At 45.3% G+C, this 26,953-nt stretch overlaps 1 protein-coding gene across 50 annotated transcripts in view; it reads left to right on the top strand.

The window, feature by feature from the left end:
• The first annotated feature begins 211 nt into the window (after nucleotides 1-211).
• The window catches only part of LDB3 (LIM domain binding 3), a 151,818-nt gene continuing 125,076 nt past the window's right edge, over nucleotides 212-26,953 (top strand). For 15 of the 50 annotated variants that reach the window (XM_083502544.1, XM_083502559.1, XM_083502530.1 and 12 more), the window contains exon 1: nucleotides 15,559-15,806. In XM_083502544.1, the coding sequence (XP_083358670.1) occupies nucleotides 15,714-15,806 (93 nt within the window). In that variant the 5' untranslated portion in view covers nucleotides 15,559-15,713. The other 35 variants (XR_014525908.1, XR_014525909.1, XM_083502550.1 and 32 more) reach the window with 13 other exon arrangements.

The following is a 26,953-nucleotide window of genomic DNA, read 5'->3' as shown; positions in this document are numbered from 1 at the left end:
GTTGTTACTTAGAATTTTTGGCTGCCTGGGGTGCAGAAACTAATTTTGCAGTTGTCGTTTTCCTTTCCAGCACGAGAAATGCAGCAAGCAGGATAAAGTCAGAGAAAGAAAGAAAGAAAGAAAGAAAGAAAGAAAGAAAGAAAGAAAGAAAGAAAGAAAGAAAGAAAGAAAGAAAGATGCAAGTCAGTGGCCAGCTGTAGCTTTAAGGGATCCTCCTTAAGGAAATCCACCTCCTCCCGCCGCCGCTCTGGAGTGGGCAGCGTCACCGGGGATGGCAGAGATCAACTAATAAATGTGCAGCTGGAGAAATCCGGAGGAGGCACCACGCGAAGCCCCGCGCGGATCTGCAGAGCTGCTCCCAGGTAGAGGCGACCGGCTGGTCTCCAGCTCCTTCCTTGTCACCTGTCTAGCTGCACTAACCTTCTTCTGTCCTACCTTGCAACTGAATGCATGTTAATCTCTGGCCCCGTTCGAGCCCCACGCTGGGCAAAAAGATTCCAGCCTTGCCGGGGGTTGGACTAGATGACCCCGGGGGTCCCTTCCAACTCAACAATTCTAGGATTGCTCCTCTCCTCTCTGAGAGTTGCCCCTCATTTCTTCCCACTCCCCACTCCACGCTCGTTTTCTTTACTGAGGCTGCTGTCCTGTTGTCTGCGTTTCTTGCTTGCGCCTGTTGGGCTATTAATCAAACGGATGTGCCAGATGGGATTTGCTGCAGGCCGTTTGCTCACTAATCACACCGGATCAGCCTTTTCTTTATTATTCTTCCTCCTCTGCTACCCCACCTTTCTGGTTTGCAAACCACAAGGGTGACCCGCCACCCAGCCAGAGCTGCTAATACAGCCCAGAGTCCACCGGCTTCTTCCACCGCATGGCTCCCATATCCAAAGCCACATTATATATATTTATCATTCTCTCCCCCACCTTCCGTCTCCTTTACCCCTCACATAAGCTGCTGGTTAAGAGACATGGGTGCAAAAAGGCTCAGGCCAGTCTCTTGCGGCTTGTCCAACCACTAATGTATGTACTGTAGTTTCCTTTCCTTTATTTTTTAAGTGGAAAGCCCTTGTTCAGTTCAGATTAAAATAAGGATTACAATATTCTGTAGAAAAGCACTCTGAAACTATTGATGACTCAGCATGGCCTTTGTGACTGGACAATTAGATGACACACAGAAAACCTGCATATATTTACTCAGAAATCCAGCTTGCCAGTCAGGCTTACTCCCAAGTAAGTGTGCACAGAATTGCCATTTTAAAACACTTTTAAACAATTAGTTGTGCTACACTGGTTTCTTGGCAGTTCAGCCAGATGATTTGTTTGCACACCCCCCCCCCAATGTCACAACTCAGATTTCAAAGTTCAAACAATACGCTTAATAGACATCTCAGCAGAACTGATACTCAAACCGAGAAGTAGGATACTGACAGTAGTTCTACAGATTTACTTCTAAACTTTAAAGTTCACCTCTAGCTGACAACTCTTGATTCTCAGAATAATGTCCTCTTGCTGTAATAAGATATTCATTCAAAACAAAAAAGTTTGCATGAAGTTTCACACAAAAGAATAAATACTAAACATTTCACACTTTGTTACATCTCTCTTCTGGATATTTGAGTGTACCATTCTATTTTATTTACTTACATAAAAAGTTATAGCCACCTTTTCTAATACACTTTTGTTACACGAGGCAGATTATAGCAATTAAAACCGTAATTTAAGAGCCACAAATTAAATATATAACAGCAATAAGAGGGAACTTGACTAGAAGAACAACATCAGATTTGTCTGGAAAGGTCCTCCCTGCTAGATCATAATGAGTATGGGAGGAAGAGGTCCCCCTGGAATCTTGGACCCAAGTCCTTTAGGGATTTACAGATAAAGAAACACCACTCCAAATTTTGCCTGGAAACAAATGGCAAACCATGCAGCTGTTGTAGGTCAGATGTAATGTGATCCTATGGGCAAGTGCCCATGAGCATCCTTACTGCTGCATTCTGAGGGTTTTGAAGCCTCCTCAAAGGTTGGTCCATGGCAGTGACCAAGTCCAGCTGCAATTGGACATGTCTGTTTCCATGACCAGATCTGACCTCAACAGTAACAGCCTGCACAGCGGTCAAAGCTGAGCTGAGACACTCTTGACCAGGCTTCCTCAACCGCGGCCCTCCAGATGTTTTTGGCCTACAACTCCCATGATCCCTAGTTAGCAGGACCAGGGATGATGGGAATTGTAGTCTCAAAACATCTGGAGGGCCAAGGTTGAGGAAGCCTGCTCTTGACCACTGGCACATGGGCACCTAGGGGCAAGGCTGAATCCAGGAATACCAACAACCTGTGGACCTGATTCGTCAGGGGGAATACCACCCCATCGAGAACTGGTTGGACCCCTGTTCTAGAGTCCATCACTTTCCTGAGCTAAAGCACCCCTGTCTTGTTTTGGTTAAGCCTCAGTTTATTTGCCCTTACCCAGCCCATATAACTAATTGCACATAAATAATAAAATTGTGGTGATGGTGGTGATTAAGCCAACAGCCTCCTTGGTATTAAAGGTAAAGGAGCTGCAGGTCATCAGCATATTGATAACAATGCACTCCGGATCCTGAGACAATCTCTCCCAGTTGTCCCTGGGGTGGGCCACCTGCAATCCTAAATCCACATTATTGCTCCTTGGCATAATTTCAGAAGCCCTCTGCAAGTCCTCAGGCCAGGCCTCTGGCAAGAGCAGTAGGTCCCTTCCCCCAGGAGCCAGCTGGCTGGGGAAGGCTAAGGCAAGAGAGAAAAGGGTTGGCTTTTGGACCCACCCACTTAAACCCCTCTGCCCCCACCCGCAGAGGAAATTTAGCCATCAGCACATGGTTGATGGCATCATGTGCCTCTGAAAGGTATATAGCCCAGGTGCAGGGAACCTCTAGCAATCCATGGGTAGGCAAACTAAGGCCCAATTGCCTTCTAAATTCCCAGACAGTCCGGGAATCAGCGTGTTTTTACATGAGTAGAATGTGTGCTTTTATTTAAAATGCATCTCTGGGTTATTTGTGGGGCATAGGAATTCGTTCATTTCCATCCCCAAAATATAGTCCAGCGCCCCACAAAGTCTGAGGGGCAGTGGACTGGCCCCCTGCTGAAAAAGTTTGCTGACCCCTGAACTATACAGTACAAGCAATGAATAAGTCAATCTCACACTATTTTTCTCAGGCTTAGTAACAAAGCAAGAAAAGCTTCTCTTACGGCACATTGGAGCGACCAGCCCAACCCAACCTTGCCTCTTTAGTAGCTGAGTTACATGCTGGCACCGTGCAGAAATGCTTTCCAGTTTTTTGTGGCGCTAACGAGTCTCAATTTAGCAGCCTAAAACTGCTGACCTCTTAAACAGCTGCTGTTGGATTTTATTCCGAGGAAAACGTTTTGTTTTCAAATGGTCAGCTTTGCTCCGAAATCCAACAGGCAAAAGTGGGGTAGTGTTTGTGTTGGTGGGGGGTGTCCATCAAGGGAGGGCACCTATATTCCAGGCCTAAACTGGCTTGGAAGTTCCTCTGTAGCCCCAGAGAACCCTGGGAACTGTAGTCTCTGGGGATGATCTCTAACAAAATTCCCAGCAGCCTTGCCAAACTAGAACCAGGATTCTTTGAAGAATTAAGCAGTTACATAAGTGGTGTGTGTGTGTGTGTGTGTGTGTGAGAGAGAGAGAGAGAGAGAGAGAGAGAGAGAGAGAGGTGTGTGTGTATATGCCTTGTGTGGGGACGCAGGGGACGCTGTGGGTTAAACCACAGAGCCTAGGACTTGCCGATCAGAAGGTCGGCGGTTCAAATCCCTGCAATGGGGTGAGCTCCCGTTGTTCGGTCCCAGCTCCTGCCAACCTAGCAGTTCAAAAGCACTTCAAAGTGCAAGTAGATAAATAGGTACCGCTCCGGCCGGAAGGTAAACGGCGTTTCCGTGCGCTGCTCTGGTTCGCCAGAAGCGGCTTAGTCATGCTGGCCACATGACCTGGAATTTTTGTTGCAAAGCTCTGTCTCCATTGAGAGTGGGAAGTTCCCTTTCGGACACCACATGCTTGTCTCTGTGGTCAGATCCATTGTTGTTGCTCCTCTGCTGTTGGTGATCTGGTGGTGAAGGTAAAAAGCCGGTATTCTGGGTTCATGTTGGTGGTGGACCCAAAACCCTCCTATTTCCATGGCAATGGGAAGAAATGGACATGGACGTTGGGACAAATGTACTATTTTTCCTCTCAGTGGGAGGAAAATGGCTGCTGGGATAGCTCAGCTGGAAAAGCATGAAACTCTTAATCTCAGGGTTGTGGGTTCGAGCCCCATGTTGGGCAAAAGATCCCTGCATTGTAGGAGGTTGGACTAGATGACCCTTGAGGTACCTTCCAACTCTTAAAGTCTATGAGTCTGGCAGGACTTTGGGTCTGATGGTTCATCTCCCATAGGATGGCCTTTCCCCCACCTCCACATGCCCATCTGCACTTACCCTCCAGCTGCTTATAATAAAATATATATATATCCAAATAAATATCCATAAAAAGCAGCTCAAGGAAAAAACATCATTGAAACAAAATCTAATAAATAGCTGCACTCCATTGTTGAACTACTAAAAATAAGTGACCTGAGGGCTCGTGGGAACATAATTGTGTTTGACTTTTGAAAGCAAAAATCCTGAACTTTATCTCCATCAGGGATACTTGCATTTCTGCTCTTTTTGTAAATAGCAGCGTGTTGGTCTAACTTGGGCTGTTCTCCGTGGGTGGCAGCTCTTTAGCCACGTCCCTTAGACTACGCATCTTCAATCTTTTTGCACCTCCAACCTGCCTCTAACTCCAGCCTGCAGCGCAGCAACCAGTTTTAATTTTGTAACACGTATGTCTGTTTCTCTTAAGAACTATGTACGTGGAGGCAAAGAGTAGGGCTGGGCGATACCTAGTTTTCAACGTCGTGATATTTCACAATGTCTGAAATAAGGATGGAACTATGGAGAGGCGTTGGTTGGCTTCACGGCTTTTCCGTGATTTTTTGCATGGCACACAGACACACACACATCATGATTCGAAGGGTTTAAATGTGGACTTCAGACTGGTTTTGGACGATATATCACTACAGCCCTGGGCTTTTCTGCTCCAATAGGAGGGTGTGGTGGGGAGAGGTTCTGATCATGATTGAGGGTTTTGGGGCAAGGGTTACATCTCACCTCCCTACATTCCCTAATTCATAGGATCTGCCTTATACTGAGTCGGACCATTGTGCCATCTAGCTCAGGATTGTCAGTGAAGACCAGAAGCAGCCTCGAGGGTTTGGGGCAGGGGACTCTTGCCCCCCTCTCACCAGTCCTACCTGGGGAAGCCAGGGATTGCTTACAAAGCAGATGCTCTCCCTCTGAGCTATTACCATTCGCCTCCCAGCATTCAAAGTCGACCCCCGCCCACTCTCCTTTACTACTTTTTAAAGAGCCTTACGTGACCCTGCAGGTGACACGTTTACTGCTCCTGCAGTGTAGTCAGGCCTGAAGCATCTAGGGCAGTGTTTCCCAACCTTTTTTGGGCAAAGGCACACTTGTTTGATGAAAAAAATCTCGAGGCACACCACCATTACAGCCCCGTGACGTCAGCGCGCAGCGTCACGCCGGGAGGGACGCATGAAAGTGTAACTTTCAAATTTTTTTCCTCCCCCTTGCCGGGGAACCTCCAAGCTTTGGGGGTGGGGGGGGAGGAGGCAGCAAAGCAAGGGACTGAGGGACTCCTCCAACGACAAGGGTTGGGGAAGAAGAGAAAGGGCTATTCCGCTCCAGTCACGGGAGGGGAATATGTACTGGCCCAACTGGTGTGCGGTCTTCGGAAAGCGGGGTGCGGGAAGGAAGCCTAGGCTTGGGGTCCACCGACCTCGGCGGAGAAAGGCAACAACCGGAGCCGATGACGAGCCGGCGCGTGCGTGCAGCGGCTGGCCTCGAGCTCGGGAAGCTGCGCGCGGCGATGTTGACGCGGGGCGCGCGAGAGCTTGGGGGCGGGGCGGGAGAGAGAGAGAAAGAGTTGGCAGCACCAGGCGCTGTTACTTATTGCGCTGCGGACGCTGCCAGCAACTGCGGTGGTTGTGCGGCGGCCGCCACCGCAGAACGTCCTCGTCAGTCAGCTGAGCTGCCTGGCGGTGTAGGGAGCCGAGGGGCGGGGCTTCCTTTCTGAAGGAGCTGAGGGTGGGGGTCCTCCGGCGCCTTCGGCGAAACGGCGCCGGCCCAGAGCGCTTCTAGGAGGCTGCCTTTGTGCGCGACGTAAAGCCCTCTTTCCCTCCCTCCAGCCCCATGTCACATGTGGAAAAGGGGGCTGGATCCAGTGGCGCAACTCGGAAAACTGTTAGGGAAGCCAGAGCAGGAAAGTGAGTGGGAGGCGACGCCGCCGCTTTAACCCACGTTTCCTTTTTGAAAGAGAAACCAGTGTTTCCCAACCTTTTTTGGACTCGCCCGCCTCCCTCCAGGCAACATCTCGCGGCACACCAGGCAACATCTCGTGGCACACTAGTGTGCCGCGGAACACCGGTTGGGAAACACTGATCTAGGGCATCTAATGGGGAGCAAAGGTCATCTCTCCTTGCCTGGTTTCACCCTTAATTGCACAGTAGCCGGGTCTGCCAGGAAGAAATAACCTGTGGCTCTCTGGTGCTTTGGCCAAAAGTGTTGTGATGACTGGGCACTTTGCTCTTAAGGGTTCCAGGTTCACTTTCTAAAATGTTAAAAGGTGCTTGGAAAATTTAAATTCGACTATTTCTATTTTGCTTTTCCTCGTTTTGCCTTTACTAATGCTGCTAATGTACCTTTGGAGAAACTTCTCCTTCCTTCCTTCCTTTCCTCCCTCCCTCTGTGCACACACTCTAAACTGGCTATATGCCTGGACTGGGCGATTGCATTTCTTCCTCTTTGTATCATTGTAAGTGCTAACATGTCTACGTGCTGCCAAAGAGCAAGAGGAGATCAGAAGCTGCTGGTACAAGTTGTTTAGCTCGATGCCCGTCCACCTTTCACTCGGGTCAAAGGAAATTTCATCATTTCAGTTTCATCGTCTTGTGGTTCCCCCTTCTTCTAACAACCGCGGGATTGGACTCCGAATCATTTCTTGTATCACTGCTAGCTCCCATTTGAAATCCAGTGTAAACTGACGCACTGCTATGACTTCCTGCCAGGCAGTGATCTAATGGGACAATGTCAGTATTATTTAAGGACCCAAAGCCGTCGCCATTGTCAAGCTGCATTTAAATTTTTATGGATGGGTTCTTGGCTGAAAAGGCCTTGCTTTTTTAAAACACCTGGCAAAAGCTTTTGATCTTATGACAAAGCTCAATAGTGATGTCCTATTTGTATCTGTCAAACGGCATTAAAGGATTAGGGTATCCTTGTTCTCCTAACCGCATCTGGTCCTTTTGATTATTTTGCATTTGAAGTAAATAGCTTATATTTGTGACCTGGAGTATCTGTGGCAGATCTAGTGTTATTGCCCCTATAAAAGATCATGGCTTCAGAAGGAAGCTAAGCAATAAACCTCCCAAAACAGAATTCTTGTTTCCATTTAAAAACATATCTATGCATAAAGAAAGAGAAATCTGTGTAACCAGACAGTGTGTAAAACTTTCCATTTCTCTTATGTTCCCATAAATCTGACATATCTTTCAAAATGAAGCACCTAATATTATGAAGAAAAGTAATGAAATCGGTCGACTTCTAACATAGTTTATGCAGCCAGAACGCACCAGAACTCAGTTCTGGCACTTCTCAGGTGGGTGCCATTGCCCTTAAAAGGGAACAAGGGAGGTCATGGTGAGTTCTCTGCAGTCCTGTGCACCTCTTTATAAAACAATTTTGCCACTGAAGGGGTTTGGGTGTGGGAGCCTGGCGATATGGTGTAGGGGCTGCTGATGGAGGAATGAGTTGGTCAAGAAGGTATCTACATTCAGCAAGTTGCTCTGGGAAGCTTTGCATTTAATACACATATGAGGTGTTGTTTCAGAGGTGCTTTCCCAGATGTGCTCTCTTCAAATTACAGTGACATTTTAAAGATTGCCTACCAAACCTTTAAACCCATCACATACTTGAAAACAAAAACCTAATAGCCAGCAGCGCTGGCAGTAGGAGACACACCTTAAAATGGAGACTGTGTGTTGTCTAATGACGGCACCGTTGTCCAGGCTGATGATGGGACACCCTCACAAATTACCAGGACATGTGATGCATGATGACATCGGCTGGGACAACAGTGCCCACTGTTGCGTGGGCAGCAGAGCCAAAGTTAACACTGACCAAGAAGGAAAGCAAGATGACAGGAGGCGTTGCCATGATGAAAGAGACTCTTCCTCTCCTGCCAGGAAACCTGGGATGTGTGGTCTTTGTAACCTGTACCTGGTTTTTCATATGGCAGCCAGTCAAGGAGTATCAAGCCCAAAGCTGTTAGCAGCTACAGAAAGTGATGTGAGGGGTGGCTGTGGCATTTGCTCCCTGTCACACCATTCTTGCTGCAGAACAAAGAGCTAAGTAGGGCACTTGACGCCTTGTCACTGGGAATCTCAATCAGAAACACTTCTGGTTTCTGGAAGCCCTACAACTGGAAGAGCAGGACCAGCCAGGGACATTTTGCTGCCTGGTGTAGAACAGCAAATGGCACGCACCACAGAGACACACACAGTTAGGTATCCCAGGCTGGTAAAGTTATTGTGACACCTGAGGTAGAACACCTCACAAGTGCCTCTCTCCCTCCCCGGCAGTAAAAATACAACAATAATGAACTCGGTGACTTAACAAGTTTTTGCCTTTGTATGACATCTGGAATCACCTGGCCTAAGGTGGCCTTAAGTCTCTGGGATCTTTCAAAAAAAGAAAGCGAAAGCTGAAATTGTTAGGAAGCTAAATTTTGCTCCCGAAACCCAATCCTGCACTTTATCTCCTCCTGCCTTTGAAGTTATCAACGGCTCAGGACTGCAACACCTCAAGGACCGCCTCTGTTCATATGAACCTACCCAGACCCTGAGATCATCTTCGGAGGCCCTCCTTCGTGTGCTTCTCCACGAGAGGTCCAGAGGGTGGCATCATGAGAATGGACCTTCTCTGCAGTGGCTCCCCATCTGTGGAATGCTCTCCCCAGGGAAGTTCGCCTGGCACCTTCATTATACACCTTTAGGCACCAGGCAAAAACGTTCCTCTTTAACCAGGCCTCTGGTGAATTGACATCTGATGCCCTTTAAAAATGTGGGTTGGGGGGGGCATTATTGGGTTGTTTTCGTTTTTATTTTGATTATGTATTTTATATTATGATTTTGTGTTGTAACTGCCCTGAGACCTGCAGGTATAAACCTTAAATTATTATTAACAACAACAACAATACTTTCTCTTGCGCTGCCACCACCATTTCTGCTAATAATCTGTTCATACTAGTACTATGCCTTATAATTCGGCTATAAAACATCCTTAGGAGAGCGATGACTAATGTGAGCAGAGGTACGACAACTCCCTATCCTGTTTCATTATGAATTGTTTCCAGCATGGCAACGGATTTGACATTAGTTGTCGAAGCATGATGGTGTTCCTATTCTGAGCCACTACCTTGAGGTGTTCGTTCCTTCCCTCGCATGCCGGGCATATAATTGGGATTGGTGCTGCTAAAGGGCAGAATTCACTGGGGCTTTGTGAACTTTGGTCATTTTGGTATCTATCTTTGAGAGAGAATCTCATCCTGTTCCCTGAAATGATTTCAACAAATACTGCTTCCAAAGCCTTTGACCTTCTTTTTCTGGCTCGGTGTCCTTGCTATTTGAAGGGAGAGCGACTGTTCCTTTGTTTAAGGGAAATGTGAAACTGAAGTCTGTGGAGATAGGGTCATCGTGGAAGAACTAGAACTCCACCTTGTGGGACAGTGTGAGCTTCCAGGTACCTACATACTTTTAGAAGGCTACTTGCATCTCTGATGCAAACTCACCCAACAGTGGCCTTGGGCAAGGCTCTCAATCCAAATGTCTGCAATATTCCTGTTCCCTTATATAGCATCGAGAGCATGCCTAGCCCTTCACAGAGCACCATCAGCAAAGCAAAACAAAAACAATCCCTGACAGATTCCTCCTTCACCTGCAAAGATTATAACTAAAATTATTTTAGCTAAAATGCACAGAAGAGAACATGAAGAAGAAAAAGAAATTGTTGTTCAATAATGATTTATCTCTAGTAAATAATTAGCTTTTGAGTTCATTGGGAATCCGATGGCGTTGAAAGGACAACAGTTAAAACAATGGTGGACCACATGAGATGCATTTCATCAACTACAGTTCATAATCCATTTTAGGACTTGCTCAATGGCACTGTTTTGAATTATTTAAAATATTTTGATATGGCTAGTCATAAGGAAATTAGAGCGGTTCACAGCAATAAAACCATGCAGCAAAAAACAATATAAAATTTGAAATTAGAGATCAACTATTATATCAGGATATTTTCTTAATTGTCAGGACAGGCGGCGACCATTTTGCAGGAGGGTTCTGTTCCCAAGCTCCTGCGCAGATCGGCAGAGCATGCATAAGCGGCCCCTGCTCCATTATGCCCTGTCCCCATTCCTCCCTCTTCCAGATCCGAAAGGACCCGTGCATCAGTGATTGCGTGTCAATTGGATGTGCCTAAAACGGTCACTGCCTGTATACACTTGGCAGTATAGAAAAGTTTTAAAGCTTAAGGCAGAAGGTGCCCGCTGAATCTCTGTTGGCAGAGCATTCCATAGGACTGGGCCAATAAAACTAAATGTTCTGTTTCTTATTACCAGATGAGCTTCACCAACTCAGGGGACAACCAGCTACACACCTGTAGATCTCAGTAATCCAGCTGGGATACAAGTGTTCAGGCAGTCACTAACATACCCTGGACCTAAACTGCAGCCCCACATAGAGAGCATTGCAGTAATCTAGTCTCAAGATAACCAGTTAACGGACTGCAGTGGTCATGTTATCACTAGCTCCAGGAACAGCCATAGTTGGTGAGCCAGACAGAGCTGGCAAAAGGTACTCCAGCAACAGAGGACTTGGGTCTATAGCGACACACTTGCTCCTTCAGAGAGACTGCGACCCCATGCTGAACAAGTAACCTGCATCTATCTCGGACATGAGAACTACCCACCCATAGAACCTCTGTCTTCCCAGGATTCAAACACAGGGTGGTCTACACACAGGGAAAAAACCACTATAAATAAGCCAGAAATTATATCGTTATAACAAAAGGGAGAAAACCCCTATGGAAAACCTTGTTTTAAAATTTCCTGCTCTCTGGCGCCATCTGGTGTTGCATGTTTATAGTGCAGTCGAATCATTGTTTTTTTAATAATGTAGCTGGGACACCATCCACCACTGCATTCAGCCACTGATCCAGAGCTTTCACAACCTCTCCTGGTTCATATGTTAGTAGAGATGTGCATCATCAGTATACTGATGAAACCTTGATCTAAAACTTGCAATGAGTACACTCCCAGTGATACTCTCTGCGCACGGCCTGAAGATATGAATGACCATAAGACAGTGCTTCCGATACCCATCCCACAGAGTTGACCTCGGAGGATGCCTATCATGGGATCAATGGTACTGAAAGTTGCTGAGAGATCAAGGATAAGTAACTAGGTCATCTCTCTCACAATAAAGATCAACTCTCAGGGCGAGCAAGGCGGATTCAGTTCCAAAACCAGCTATAAACCCAGATTGTAGTGGATCCAGTCTCATCCAGGAATACCTACGGTTGCTCCACAACCATCCTCTCTCCACCAGCTTTGTCAAGAAAGGAGTGTTGGCAATTGGCAATTGGTTTATAGTTATTATGCACCACTGAGCCTCTTGGGCTTGCTGATCGGAAGGGCAGTGGTTCAAATCCCCGCAACGGAGTGAGGTCCCGTTGCCCTGTCCCAGCTCCTGCCAACCTAGCAGTTCAAAAGCACGCCAGTGCAAGTAGATAAATAGGTACCACTGAGGCGGGAAGGTAAATGGTGTTTCTGTGTGCTTTGGTTTCCATCACGGTGTTCCGTTGTGCCAGAAGCGGTTTAGTCATGCTGGCTACATGACCCGGAAAACTGTCTGTGGAAACGCTAGCTCCCTCAGCCAGAAAGCGAGATGAGCGCCGCAACCCCATAGTTGCCTTTGACTGGATTTAACTGTCCAGGGGTCCTTTACCTTTTACCTATTATGCACCACTGGGTCTAGAGTAGGCTTCTAAAGAAGTGGATACACAACTGCCTCTTTAAGGGCAAAGGGTAACAGCCTATGATGCCAAGTTTTTTGTTTTTTACCAGTAATCAGCCAACCCACTCCATCTAGCTCTAATAAGCCAGCATAGACAAGGATCTAAAGAGCAGGGGATGGCAGGAAAGAAGTCTTAACTTTTTTTGCAGCTGCTCAGAGTGGTCTATTGGGAATTGTTCTGTGTAATGAGGTCCTGTTACATTAAGGCTGTAGGGAGTTACAGAGAACTGTTTGGTAGTCTTGTGTGACAGGTTTGCAAAAACACTCTGCAGATTTTTTTATTTTTTAGTTTTTTAGGAGGGATGATAGCTGTGTTGTTCGTCCCATAAGAAAAATACCAAAATCTATTTTAGGCAGTACCTCTGTTAGCCCAACCCAAATTTTACCAAGTTGTGTGTAAGCTTTCTAAGTTCTACAGAACTCTTCCTAAGGCTGGATGATGATGATGATGATGATGATGATGATGATGATGATTTAAATGGAAGAGTCTTAAGATGGAGGAGGCAGCAGACATGCAAATGAGGTATCCGATTGCACCAAGACTTGCTGGGAAGGTGAAACACGGAAAATACAAAAGAACTGCTGTTACTCAAGTCTGCCCCCACCCTTAGGTGAAACACCCAGGTTCCTTAGCAAGTAGGAAAAAAAGGAGAAAGGAGAAAGTAGGCAGATAAGGTTAATTATTTTTGTATGCAGCCAAATGACGTGAATAGAGCTTTTAGGAGATGTGAGGTCATGACCTGATCCTTGGCCATCTTAGCTGAATTTAGGCAGCCAGAGGTGAGTTGGCTGATTTAGATGGTGAGGCTATAAAGTTCTAACTAGAAGAAAAAGATTGCTGATTTTTTAAAAAAATTGTTAGGGAAAAGAATGATTGGGAAAGAAGTCTAACGCCACCACTTAAGCTCTGCTCTCACAGCCAAAAATCGAAGGCCAATGACAACCCATTTGAAAACAACACTTTATTTGCTTCAGCACCCTCCTCCCACATCACTGTGATCGAGTGCCTTGGGGAAATAATTCACTGTGATTGAAATCTAGACTTGCCCATCAGAATGAAAAAAGTCTCCCCCCACTTTCCACCCCTTCCTTCTCCACCCCCTCTCCTCCAAGATTTGGGTGTTTCCCCACTCACAAAGGAAAAAGACAGGGGAAGGTAGTGTATTGGGGGGGGAGGGGGAACCAGCAAAGGAGCTACTCAGAAGGTTGGGGACTCCCTGATCTACCTCGACATGGTGTGATTAAACTTGGGGACATGGGAATCTGCTACACACCACCCCAATTTATCTTGTTATTTGGGGTGCACACACAGAGAGCTGTTGGACATTCCTGCCTGACAGGTGCTTGCTAGACAACCCTCGTTGTTGTAGTAAAACCAGGAGGTTTATCAAAGCCTTGGTAGGCCATTGTACATGGCAGGGGCGCCAACTCCTGGGGGCCCATCCTTTTGGCCCCCCAATGTTCCAAAAAATCAGGGCCCAGCATGGAGCAGCTTCAATAGCCAACTCCTCCTCCTGCCATGGCAGGTAGTGGCAGCAGCAGCAGCAGGAGCTTCAGGCCATTGGAGCCACATTCCTGGCTCCTCTGAGGTCCTGATGTGACATTGGGATGTTTTATGTGTGCCATCATGCGCAACACCAGCCCCTGCACCTCTGGAACATGGCTGCTGGGTTGCATTTGGTTTGGTATTGGGCAGGTTTTTTAGGACTGTTCTGTCCCAAGATGCATTCATTCTGGTGTGTTACAGGAGAAAGAAAACCTTCTGTATAACCAAAGGTCACATCTACACTATAAATTTAAAGCACATTTAAATAAACTTTAAGGGTGCTGGGAATTTTGGCCCTGTGAGAGGTAAACGATGGCTCCCAGGATTCTTTGGGGGAAAGCCATGTGCTTTAAATATATGGTGCAGATGAAAGCCAGTGTGGTGTAGTGGTTAGAGTGTTGGACTTGGGCCTTGGAGACCAGGGTTCAAATCTCCACTCAGCCATGATGCTCACTGAGTGACCTTGAGCTGGCCATTGATGCTCAGCCTACAGGGTTGCTGTGGGGATTAAATGAGAAGGGGTGAACCATGTATGCCACCTGGAGCTCCTTAGAGAAAACATCGGATATAAACACAATAAATATGGAGCCTATGGACGGGGTGCTAAACACGAGAGGCCCCCGATGTACACACAGTGTGCAACATGATGGAGGCCGGCTCAATTTTCTCCAGTACCTCAGGTTACATACGCTTCAGGTTACATATGCTTCAGGTTACAGACTCCACTAACCCAGAAATATTGCTTCAGGTTAAGAACTTTGCTTCAGGATGAGAACAGAAATCGTGCTCTGGTGGCGTGGCGGCAGCAGGAGGCCCCATTAACTAAAGTGGTGCTTCAGGTTAAGAACAGTTTCAGGTTAAGTACGGACCTCAGGAACGAATTAAGTACTTAACCCGAGGTACCACTGTATCTAAGAAGCCTCTGCATGAACATTGAAGAGAATGAGGCCTTCAAGGAGGGTCAAGCCTCAGAGGGAGGAAGTTGCCTCAGGCAGCTGACTGAGGCTGTCACAAAAGGGAAGGAAATAGTTATTCAATTTGTTGCTGATGGTGGGTTGTTTGTTTGTTTGTTTTACCAGGGATAGGGGCTTGGTGTATTTTTCTGCCTCAGTTGACAAACTACCTTGACTGACTTAGGGGCTATATGCCCCTTGGTTTGGGGCAGAGGACACCATTGGCTGCTCACCTCAGGCAGCAAAATATCCTGAGGCCTGGCTTCCCAAGCCAGGGGGCAAACTCCTAAGGTTGTGCAGCCTTAACATTTCAAACGCGATATGTTTTAAAACAGGGGTGCAGTCCCTCTTCCTTCCCCTTTATTGCTTCTCCTCACTTTCCAGAAATCCTAGTCGTATGAAAACAGAACCACACAATGGTCCATTTAATGCTCTCTCTTTCACACACAGAGTCACAGAAACACATTTGACATAGGTCAGGGACTGTACACTAGGGAAGCCTTGAGAACGATGCTATTGACAAGTGAGTATATCGGCCAGAGGTTCCTTTTGATGTGGTTGTTGTTTAAGCGGCTGACACGCTTAAAAAACGACATCCTCTTCATTATCTTAGAAAAGTGGCTTTGAGTCTGAGGAGGGGACCTGAGGAGTCTAGAAAGGTCTGCTAACCTCCCAGGGGGGGACTATATTAGACCTCTGAGTCACAGAGGTTTTGCATAGCCGGTGTTTGGTTACAAGCCTTTTATGGGCTCCCTCATCAGGGATATCAGTATCCGCATTATAACTCCTATCTATTCTTAGGTGACACTTCGGCAGGACTGACCAGGCAAGAGACAAAAAAGATCTTTATTTTTCTGCTTTAAATTGAAAGAGAGAGAGCGAGAGAAAAGAATATCTCCTTTTTTAAAAACCAAAATACCCACCTGTGTCCCCCCCTCCCTCTGTTTCACAGAGCTGCTGGGGTTCCTGGCGTAAAAGAGAGATAATATGTCTTACAGCGTGACTCTCAACGGACCCGGACCATGGGGGTTCCGACTGCAAGGGGGCAAGGACTTCAATATGCCTCTGACCATCTCCAGAGTAAGTGCTAACAACTCAAAATACCTCTCGAGATTTGCTTGGATAAGGAAGCAAACCTGCTTGTAATGGTGTGATCTGACCTGGGCAGCAGATATGAGAGAGAGGGAGATTGTATTTGGTTAAAAATGGGAGGGGATGTCTATGAAGATAGCATTAATACAGTGCTACCCCTCCCCCCCAAAAAAAAATTGTGTGCTGCATTTGCGCCTTCTCTGATTCAGAGAAAATATTTTAGCAGCCGATCTTCTCTCTTCCTCTCCCCACAAATGTTTCTGTCTGCAAAAGTGTATCTGAACTGGTGATAAAGAGACTCTGTTTTGCATAACGTTGCCCATACTCTGCAAACTAAAAGTCCACATCGACAAGGGTGGAGCTGAGTGTTTGCAAACCGGATACTTACCCAGAAAATATAATAACAATCACACCAAGCTCTTATTTCTGTTCCCCTTGTATCTCATCCTAGTAAGGCTTATCTCCTCCTTTCCTGCGTTCAGATAAAATACTGTAGTTAAGCTACCAGAATGGTTTGCAATTGTCAGTGCCAGAGAGAGGCTGAAACGTTTTCAGCATCAGAAAAAGACACTGGTGTGCTTTTCCAGCAAAGTTTTTTCAAATTAATAGGATAAGCTTAAATCCAGTAGTGTAGGCCTCTGGGGTGTGAAAAACAATACCTTGCATTAAAAAGGTACCTGCTATTTTCTGCTTCAAGTAATGCATTCCTTAATTGGTGCAATTAGCCTTGACTATTCTATTTATTGCAATTCCAGTCTTCCACTTTCCTTAAGAACTATTGGCGACCTAACCAGAGGAAGGCCTGCTGGTGGGGAGCCATCTATTTCAGGGACTTCCTAAAAGGATCAAGATAAATTGGGGGGGGGGGCGGGACGGGGGACTACTCTGACTCCCTAATGGTGCTTGCAGTCAATTTTCCTTTTACCTACATAATTAGACACAAAGAATGTACACTTTGGAGTTAAGTACTTGGGTTTATTTATGACTACTGCCTGAAATGTACCTTCCAATTATTTAGAAGCATACAGAACAAAAAAAATGCATTTGCAATGTATTTGAATAGTCTAAAATCAGAACATGAGAATTTCTCATAAATTTCAGAAATTTTGGTGGCCAGTTGCAATCCTTTACCCACCAACTTGGATAGTAGGCTCCATTGAACACAATAGGACTTACTTTGAGTTGACATGTATAGAATTGCATTGTAGGTTCCGACCCAAACATCCTGTCTCTATGGAAGAAGCTACAGTTCTGTACCTAGTCTCGTAGGCCACCCATCCCTCTCACCTGCTGTGGGGCACCATGAGAGTAGTGTTCCTTGCAGCAGAGGCTTTCTTGGAGGAGTGGGTCAGCTGCAGGATCAAGGGGAAAGTGGGTTGGGAAAGGCCACAGATCAACTTCTCACCTGTAGCCACAGGGCTGTTAAAAAGATGAACCACTTCTCTTGAGACCGGGCCACAGAAATCATGCTGAAGACTATGGGGCTGTTTAGCTGTTACTTGCCTGCCTCAACTTGCTGTGTGGTGAGATCAGGAGTGGGCTTCAGGTCTGAACACTTTACTCTCTATCCTTTACTTCTCTCATGCAGCCCCCATAAATTATTCTGAATAGTTTGGGGACCCTCTGGAGCATATTTTGAGGGAGGGGGCACTGTGGCAGCAAGGGGAAGGGAAGAGGGAGAAGCCCCCTTGTGCAAAATTGGGTGCCACCCAGTGTTTCTTTGGGAAATATGAATAATGATTTGTAGTTGTTTGGAGTGCAGGAGACCACTAAAATGAACTAAAGTAGTCTAAGCAATGAACCTATAAAAGCTCTTAATTACTATGTCTTCTCTACTGTGCTTGGCACCTCTCCTGTTTTCCAAGCTTCCTCCCACCCAAGTCTTCTCACATTTAATTCTGAATGATCCAGGTGCATATACTGTTCCTGTGGCATTTTAGCTCTGTTGAAGAGCACCTATGGAGGAATGTGCATGAAAAACTTCATGGTAGGATTTAAAACCCGTGAGGCTTTCTGCCGGGAGGAGGCTAGATTCCAGGCTGTGCTTATGATTCTCTGTTTTGCAGTGGTCAGAAAGGTTTTTCACTCCAAAGTAAGATGATTCCCCCCCTTCTCTATTCTACCTGGCTTTTCTTCCTCAGAGAGAAAAGTACTATGTAAGAATCTTCTAAGGCAGTGTTCCCCAACCTTGGGCCTCCAGCTGTTTTTGGACTACAATTCCCATCATCCTTAACCACTGGTCTTGCTAGCGAGGGATGATGGGAGTTGTAGTCCAAAAACAGCTGGAGGCCCAAGGTTGGGGAACACTGTTCTAAGGGAAAAGAAGTATTAACAGGATTAGGCTGCGGTTGTGACATCCATACCCAAATCCGGAGCTGCAGTGTAGATCAGGGGTTGTCAACCTGGTCCCTACTGCCCACTAGTGGGCGTTTCAGGATTCTTGGTGGGCGGTACGGGGTTCTACGGCACAAGCGGAATCCTTCCATTGAGCACTGGCGGGCAGTAAGGAAATTAGTGGGCGGCATTAGTGGGTGGCAGGTATAAAAAGGTTGACTACCCCGGTGTAGATCTTCCAAGTTTGGGGCCCTGGTGATAGTTACTGAAGCTGGAAATGCCCCATAGAAGTTTATTGCATTGAGCAGGCAAAGGTGGAAGGTGATTTATGGGATTGCAGATTAGAAAGCTTCTATATATTGCAAAAAAAGTTATCATTGCACATACAAAGCTAGCCTATCAGGGAAGCAGCTAGAACGTTTCTCCTGACATGCTAGTTTTCTAGCTACAGGATATTTTGGGGTTTTGTTTTTTTAAGGAGAGCATTAAAACGTATTATGCCCCCATCTGCTATTTGAAGTGGTAAAGTCCAGTAATAGTTGTATTGCACATAGACACCCATGAGTCACTCCTCGTCTTCCATGCATGTATAATTTTGTGTATGTATAAATAATACAAATGCCTTGTTCCCCCAAAATCTGTGAAGAACCTATTGGAGCTTTACAGTTCATGGGTGCGTTAGGGATCCAGTCTTGAGTATTCATTAACTACGTGTATACAGACAAGAACACCGTAGTCATTTCATGTTGGCAAAAAATTAACACAGTAAGTGGTTTTCAGATACCAGTTGGTGCCAGACTTCTTATGGCTGTGTGTATTAATATCTGCAAGATAGAGGGTATGATCAGCCTTAGCATTTGCCATGGAAAGTTTTGGGATTAGTATTTTTCAAAATTTGAGCACTAAATTGCTGTGCTAATGTGAGGAAAAATTAAACTTGGCTTTAGTATTCATGTTAGGATAAGGCAAATCCAGAAATAGATGCTAGACCAGCATCTGAGCAACAGAGCAAGAGCTGGATTTGGTATTCATGACACACAGTGATTCCATTCTTGAGACTGATTTGCAAACATAAATATACAAAATAAAAAATATACAAAAATATTTTTGTAGATACATGTTTTAACACTTTTATTAGGAAATTGCATATCAACCTTTCACGTTTGTTCCTATTTCTTATATGCATTTATTCATCTTTTTTATGAGTATTTTCGGGAGTCTCTCAACTTTCCTGTAGCTTTTCTCTTGCCATGATAATTGACTGTTTGCTCATGGGGAATAAGGAAATAAGAGATACCTAGAAGCTGCTCTCAGAACATCCAACCAGCTATCCATTTGAGTGATGATATCACACAAAGCTGTAATTTTCAATACTGTCCTATCTCACTTTTATACTGTCCTCTCTATAAAAGCGTCATAAACCAGACAAGAAGCTCCTTTTTGTCAGGAATAAAGTTTTATGGGCTGTTTGTTATATTACCCTTATTACAAATAAAAGTGGCACCTAGGCACTGTATCAGGAATAGTTCTTACAATTTACCGGTAAGTTGTGTGGGACTTTTACCACCAGGTACCTATAGCCTCTGGTGTAATCATATATATATATATATATATATATATATATATATATATATATATATATAATCACCATCAGGGCAGAGAATTTCATCTTTAGAAAAGAGGTCCAGGTGTGAATATTTCTTCTGCAATGGTCTCATTCAAATGTTGTGCTAAACCAAAGGGTACCTAACGTGGCATCCTGTAGATCAGCATTTCCCAAACTTGGGTCTCCAGCTGTTCTTGGACTACAATTCCCATCATTCCTGACTACTGGTCCTGTTAGCTAGGGATGATGGGAGTTGTAGTCCCAAAACAGCTGGAGGGCCAAGTTTGACCATGCCTGGTTTAGCATTACAGTATATGGACGAGACTTGGGATTGTGAACTTCCTCTCTCCTTTCTTTCTCTGACATGGCTGAGTTGGAGAGCAGAAGCTTTCACTTCCATTTTAATTCATACCAGTTAATTGAGGTTAATATTAAGCATTGTTTATTGAAACAAGCCACCTTCATGAATTGCATTTTGAATTGGCTCTTTTCAATAAATTGTAATTAACGCTAGCCACACTTTGTCTAGATTAGGACATGGTGCTAAAATGTAGCTAGTTAAAAACAAGCAAAAGCTCCCAATCTCCTCCTCGCACCTATAACCAGAGGATAAAAGATAATGGAAAGTGTAAAAACCTGGGATTCCTTAGCACAACTCTAAATCATACTTTTTAGTGTTGTGTCCAAACCCGGCCACTTTGGATAAGTCACTTTCAGCCTGATTTAACACACAAGAATTTTGTAAAGATAAACGAGAGAAAAATGGTTACTCTCCTTAGACTCTTGGGGCAAGGAAGAAAAAGATTTTTTTTATGTAAATGACATAACCGTTGTGTCATAAATTAAGCTCCATGGATATTCATACTTCAATGACTGTAGCAGCAACTGAGCATGTATGAATGGGGCGAACCCAGACCACAAACACAACAGCTGGAATGTTCATATCACCAAAATGTCAACTCAAACTCAGTATCTTGGCTAAATGCAGATATGTCAAGGAGTCTAGTTGGTTACATGGTATTTTTAAACAGTGAGAATGGAAGATCTGGTTTCTGTTCTTACGTGTGTGTGTGTGTGTGTGTGTGTGTGTGTGTGTATCTTGTGGTGGTTCATTGGTATGGGGAATTTTTAAAAATGATTATTCATTTATCCAAGTTACACATTACAGCAAAGAACTGGTAATATTGGGATGAAGAAAATATATGGTGTAAGAAGGCTTAAGTCAAGAGCGGGTTCTTAACTTTGTGGTGTGAGTCTGGCTTGTTGCTGGCTTTGGAATTTGCATGTCAGATGCACATGCTAATATATCAAATGATAATTCACCCAGCAGTCTTAACCCTTTCCCCATGCATGCTTCAAACAAACCATTTTTTTAAAAAAATATATTGCACAGGTATGTTGTTTCAGTTATACATTTCCACCTCATTTCTTTTTTAAAAAACCAAACTGCCTGGGGGGGGGGGAGCAGCTTCAGAACTGAACTAGGAATTGATACAATTGTGTGTTTGTGATGGCACAGTCCCAATAATACAGTCCCTTGACCAGTGGCTCCATATCATTAAAAACCCTTTCTGACCCATTTTTAAAGAGCTTGCTTTGGGACAGAAGCAAACCTCTTTGCAAAGCACCACGACTGCCTTTGCCGTTCTCACACTGGTACATTTGTACAGACCCGCAATACTGAAAAAGATCAGTTATCAACAGGCATCACATATCCTCACACAAAAGGTCTCATATAAAACACAACACCTGGATATTTGCCATATTTATGTCGACGTAACTGAACACTTAAAGGTAAAGGTACCCCTGCCCGTATGGGCCAGTTGTGTCCAACTCTAGGGTTGTGCGCCCATCTCACTTAAGAGGCCGGGGGCCAGCGCTGTCCGCAGACACTTCCAGGTCACGTGGCCAGCGTGACAAACTGCATCTGGCGAGCCAGCGCAGCACACGGAAACGCCATTTACCTTCCCGCTAGTAAGCGGTCCCTATTTATCTACTTGCACCCGGGGGTGCTTTCGAACTGCTAGGTTGGCAGGCGCTGGGACCGAGCAACGGGAGCGCACCCCGCCGCGGGGATTCGAACCGCCAACCTGACGGTGGGCAAGTCCTAGGCGCTGAGGTTTTACCCACAGCGCCACCCGCGTCCCTTAACTGAACACTTACGTAATATGTAATAGCTACATAGCTTCCAACATAACTAAATAGCTTCCAACATAAAATAATAATAACAAAAGCTCAAAAATTAATTGATGGCTGGCAGAACTTTCAGTTATTCCCTTCTGGGAGGTCCAGGTGATCTGATCTCTGTTGCGTCTTCAAAAGCATGCAGCACAGGAGCCGCAGTCAATCAGAAGGGTGACAGGTGAAGGCATATCTTTGTGTTCCCATGAAATGGAGCATTGTGCTTAACGCCTTGTCATTTATCTAAAAATAAGTGGCTGAGTGGTGGCAGCGAGGAAAGAGAAGCAGGCGTGTGAGATTTTAAGGTCACCCTGCAGCTTCCAGCGCCTGAAATTCTGGAACCGAATATCTTCTTCTTGCAGGCAGGTGTGAAAAGCAGTTTCGGTGTTCTCTGTAGCCCAGTGTTGTTGACACAGGGCCACAAACACAGCTCGGTTGCCTTTCTCCTTCATCCCTGTGGGCTCCTCCACAAGCTTGCTTCGGGGAGCTTGCTGCCAAGTTGGGAAGGAAGCCAAAATAATGGTGTGTGCGGCCTTCACAGGTGACCGTGATCTTATCTGTAAACTTTCCCAGTGCTATAAGAAGGTGGGCCTCCCTAGAGATTATAAACCTCTGAACCAAATCAGAAGAATCCTGCCTGCCTGTCCTTTCCCCATCTCCATGTAGCCAAAGAGTGGCCAACCATTTGTCTAAGTCACAGGTGGGCATCCTGTAGCCTATTTTATGTAGCCCCCAACATCTCCTGAGGCTGCCCCATTCTTTCCTCTCATCAGAGTTCCTTCCTTTCTCCATTTCCTCCATATTTTCCTTCTTTGCTTTTTGTTTCAGAACAATTGGAAGGGGCGGTATTGTATTTGATAAAATAATAACTTTTTAAAATTTCAAGATCAGTATTCTTCCAGGATAGTCTTTCTTCTGTTAATGCAGAACACTGTTGTCTCTGGCACCCCCCCCCCATCCCTGGTTGAGACTCTTCCCACTACAGTACTGACACATAGTTTATGCCCAAAGGTATGTGGCCTTCCACAGTAGAAAGGTTGCTTGCTTGTTGTTGTTGTTTAGTCATTTAGTCGTGTCCGACTCTTTGTGACCCCATGGACCAGAGCACGCCAGGCACTTCTGTCTTCCACTGCCTCCCGCAGTTTGGTCAGACTCATGTTTGTAGCTTCGAGAACACTGTCCAACCATCTCGTCCTCTGTCGTCCCCTTCTCCTTGTGCCCTCCATCTTTCCCAACATCAGGGTCTTTTCCAGGGAGTCTTCTCTTCTCATGAGGTGGCCTAAGTATTGGAGCCTCAGCTTCAGGATCTGTTCTTCCAGTGAGCACTCAGGGCTGATTTCCTTCAGAATGGAGAGGTTTGATCTTCTTGCAGTCCATGGGACTCTCAAGAGTCTCCTCCAGCACCACAATTCAAAAGCATCAATTCTTCGGCCATCAGCCTTATTTATGGTCCAGCTCTCACTTCCATACATCACTACTGGGAAAACCATAGCTTTAACTATACGGACCTTTGCTGGCAAGGTGATGTCTCTGCTTTCTAAGATGCTGTCTAGGTTTGTCATTGCTTTTCTCCCAAGAAGCAGGCATCTTTTAATTTCGTGACTACTGTCACCATCTGCAGTGATCATGGAGCCGATGAAAGTAAAATCTCTCACTACCTCCATTTCTTCCCCTTCTATTTGCCAGGAGGTGGTGGGCCAATACCTTGCTCTAAGTAGGCCCAAGGAAAGCTAGTTGCCGAGTAATTTTCCACGGTGGGCCTTGAATGGCCCAGAGGCAGAGTTTTGAGCAAACTCTTCTGAATCAACAGGCGGCGTTCTCTATCCCCTAGGCAGGTGTGCATGTCAGAGCTAGTATGCAATGAAGCAGCAGTCTTATTGTTTCTAAAAAGACTTTGGTTTCACCGCTATTGTTTCCTGGGGAATTTTAAGCATATTGCCTTCCAAAATGACTCTGCTTCATCTTTTTGTAGGGCATGGTGGGTGGTTGAAGCCAACCACGTGCACTGCCAACGTGGTGGTGTTTTTTTGTGTGTGTTTTTTTGTATATAGAGTTTTTAATATAACTGGGATTTAGAACCCCAGCAATTGTCTTTATCAGCAACATCTAGTGTTCTGGATGTTAGTTCTGGCATCATGATGTGTGTTTCTTTGCCTGTAGCAGCAGCAGGCATTGCATAGTGGCAAATAAATATTGCTTAAGTTGAAAAAGGTGTTTCACGCCTGCCATTTTTCGTATCAGTTACATATTCTTTATTTTCGGAATTCATTGTGGCATAACATTACTTGGCTTGCTCATAATCGACTTGAGTTACTCTATCATGGATGTTTTGAGTGAAGGTGATGCATCTGGAATTTTGTTCTGGTCTTTAGAAATGAACCCATTCAGCTTGACCACAGGAAATATTTAAGTGAAAGGACAGTTCATACAAACAAATGGACATTAAGTATACATTGATAAGAGGGAAAATGCAAGTATTTGAAAGGCCAAGAGACAGGATATTGAATGAGTGCAAAAACAGCACCTTGTCTATTGAGACAGCAGATCTTCATGAGCAATTATGATACTTGGGGGGGGGGGGGAGTAGTGCCAGTGCCCCATAATAAAATGACAGAGGTAAGATTTGAAGAAGCAGCTTTGTAGCTCGTAGTCTTAGGTGCTGTGTCCCCCTGCTGTCTTGTACAAAATTTCAGTCAACCCTGCGAACATGATGCCGGAAGAATTGCAGTTCACATGATTTAAGGCTGTGGAAGCTATTCACTGAGCAGTATTCCTCTTCCCCAAATCATTAGGGTATTGTCATGTGAGAAATGGATTTCTTCCCACTATTCTTATGCTCCATGTTTCTATTATATTTTTTAGTACAGTGCAATATTCCTCAAAAGAAGAAGAGCAACCGTAATTTGGGGGGGGGGGTATGGATTCCGAGTATGTTAGTCCCGCTCCATCAATTCCTTTGCAGCATCTAAGATCTTGGATTAAATCAATTCCATTCTCCTAGTGCCTCTGATCAGAATAGAGCCGTCAAGAATGACCTCTTTTGCTTCCTGTAACTTGCATGCTCCATCAACATCCAGAAACTTTCATTAAATAATAATATCCATGCAAAAATTGAAAGTATTGCCAGACTTCCCTAGTGATCACTTTGGCTCTCACTCATTGACCGCTTTTACAAGTACCAATACTTCATTTTGCTATTACAGAAATATGGGCGTGTAGAGCACAGCTGGGGAACATATGGCTCATGACATAATTTAATGGGAGGTACGAGCCTGGAGGGAGAACAAGGAGGGGGTAAATGGGTGTGGGTGTGCAGATGGAGCAATGGAAGGAGGAGTGTGTGGTGGGAGCCCCTTGCAAGCTACCACTTCAGACATCTGTCAAAGGGATCTATCCATCCCTCCCCTGGCTGGCTGTTGGGTTGCTGAGGAAGGGAGATTGGGGCCATTTCGCAGACAAAATCTCCACGTGGACTGGAAATGTCAGCACTCTGAAACCCAGGAGAAACACTGTCTGTCATTGTGGACAATACAAGTTAAATGGACCAAGGGTCCAATTCTGCATAAGGCAGCTTCCTATATACATTTTGACTTAATTCATATTCATAGTCCTCTGCAAGTTCTGGTGTGTTTGGCAAGGGGCAGCTGGTAGAACTGGAAATAACTCTGCCTTTCGTGATCATGGAGCTATGTCATCTTGCCATACTTGGGAGGACAAATACCAATTGCTGGACTATTTTGGCTTCGTTTCTCCACTGCTGCTGATTAGCCATCATTGCTGACCTAAATACTGATTTAAACCCCTTTCTTTTTAAAAGGCTGTTGGCTCACGACTCTTAATGTACTTTAACAGCCTATAGCCCTTTGATGTACAGCCAGCCCTGGCTGCAATTACTCTGTGTCTGCATGCCACATAAAATGACAATAGCGAAGGGCTATACAGTCTTTACCTGCCCTGGATCGCACGTATGCTGCTCTGAAGCCTAGCCATGGATTGACACTCTATATTTAAAGTCCCCTGTAATGTAGGAAGGCATTTTGATCAGGAACTAATGCAGTGCTTGCTTCACACCCCTGGAATGTATGGGTAAGGCAAGTAATTCGGAACATCCAACATACATCTTGTCATAAGCCGAGTCCAAAGTGGGTGGCCAGTTCCAGAGTATTCTGTTAAGAATACAGTGGTACCTCGGGTTACATACGCTTCAGGTTACATACGCTTCAGGTTACAGACTCCGCCAACCCAGTAATAGTGCTTCAGGTTAAGAACTTTGCTTCAGGATAAGAACAGAAATCGTGCTCCCGTGGCGCGGCAGCAGCGGGAGGCCCCATTAGCTAAAGTGGTGCTTCAGGTTAAGAACAGTTTCAGGTTAAGAACAGACCTCTGGAATGAATTAAGTACTTAACCCGAGGTACCACTGTAGTTTGCAGCAATGGTTTGTTTGTTTAGATGTTGGGATTTCTCAGAAGGTGGTGAAAGTTGACTCATTGAGGAGATCCAGGGAGGTTGGGCAGCTCAGTTGGTTACAGCATGGTGCCGATAATGCCAAGGTTTCAGGTTCGATCCCCATATGGGACAGCTGCATATTCCTGCGTTGCAGGGGGTTGGACTAGATGATCCTCAGGGTCCCTTCCAACTCTGCAATGCCTCTTCTGTGGTTAGAATGTAATATAGATCCAGGGTAATGGGAGGGGCAGAGAAGCTCCATTGTGAACCTCACTGTTGGCCTTCAGCCCATATTGGGCCTAAGCTAACACACAGGATTGTTGCAAGGATAAAATGGAGGCAGGGAGGACCATTGCCTTGAGCCCCTTGGAGAAAAGGCAAAATACAAATATAATTATGTAATGTAACGTGTAAAAAGCAAGTTTTAATTTAGAGAAAGGTTATGTAGAGGCAAGAAGAATTGTGGATTTAGCTAGACAGAAGCAGACCAGGGTCGGGGCCCTCCCCTGTTCTTGGGAATCTGATATGGAACCAGTGGGTTTTCTGCCTTTTTTAGGAGTCTGCTTGT

The sequence above is a fragment of the Podarcis liolepis genome, assembly GCF_965112155.1.
Source record: "Podarcis liolepis genome assembly, chromosome: 5".
NCBI lineage: Eukaryota > Metazoa > Chordata > Lepidosauria > Squamata > Lacertidae > Podarcis > Podarcis liolepis.
This window is presented reverse-complemented; position numbering and strand designations above follow the sequence as displayed.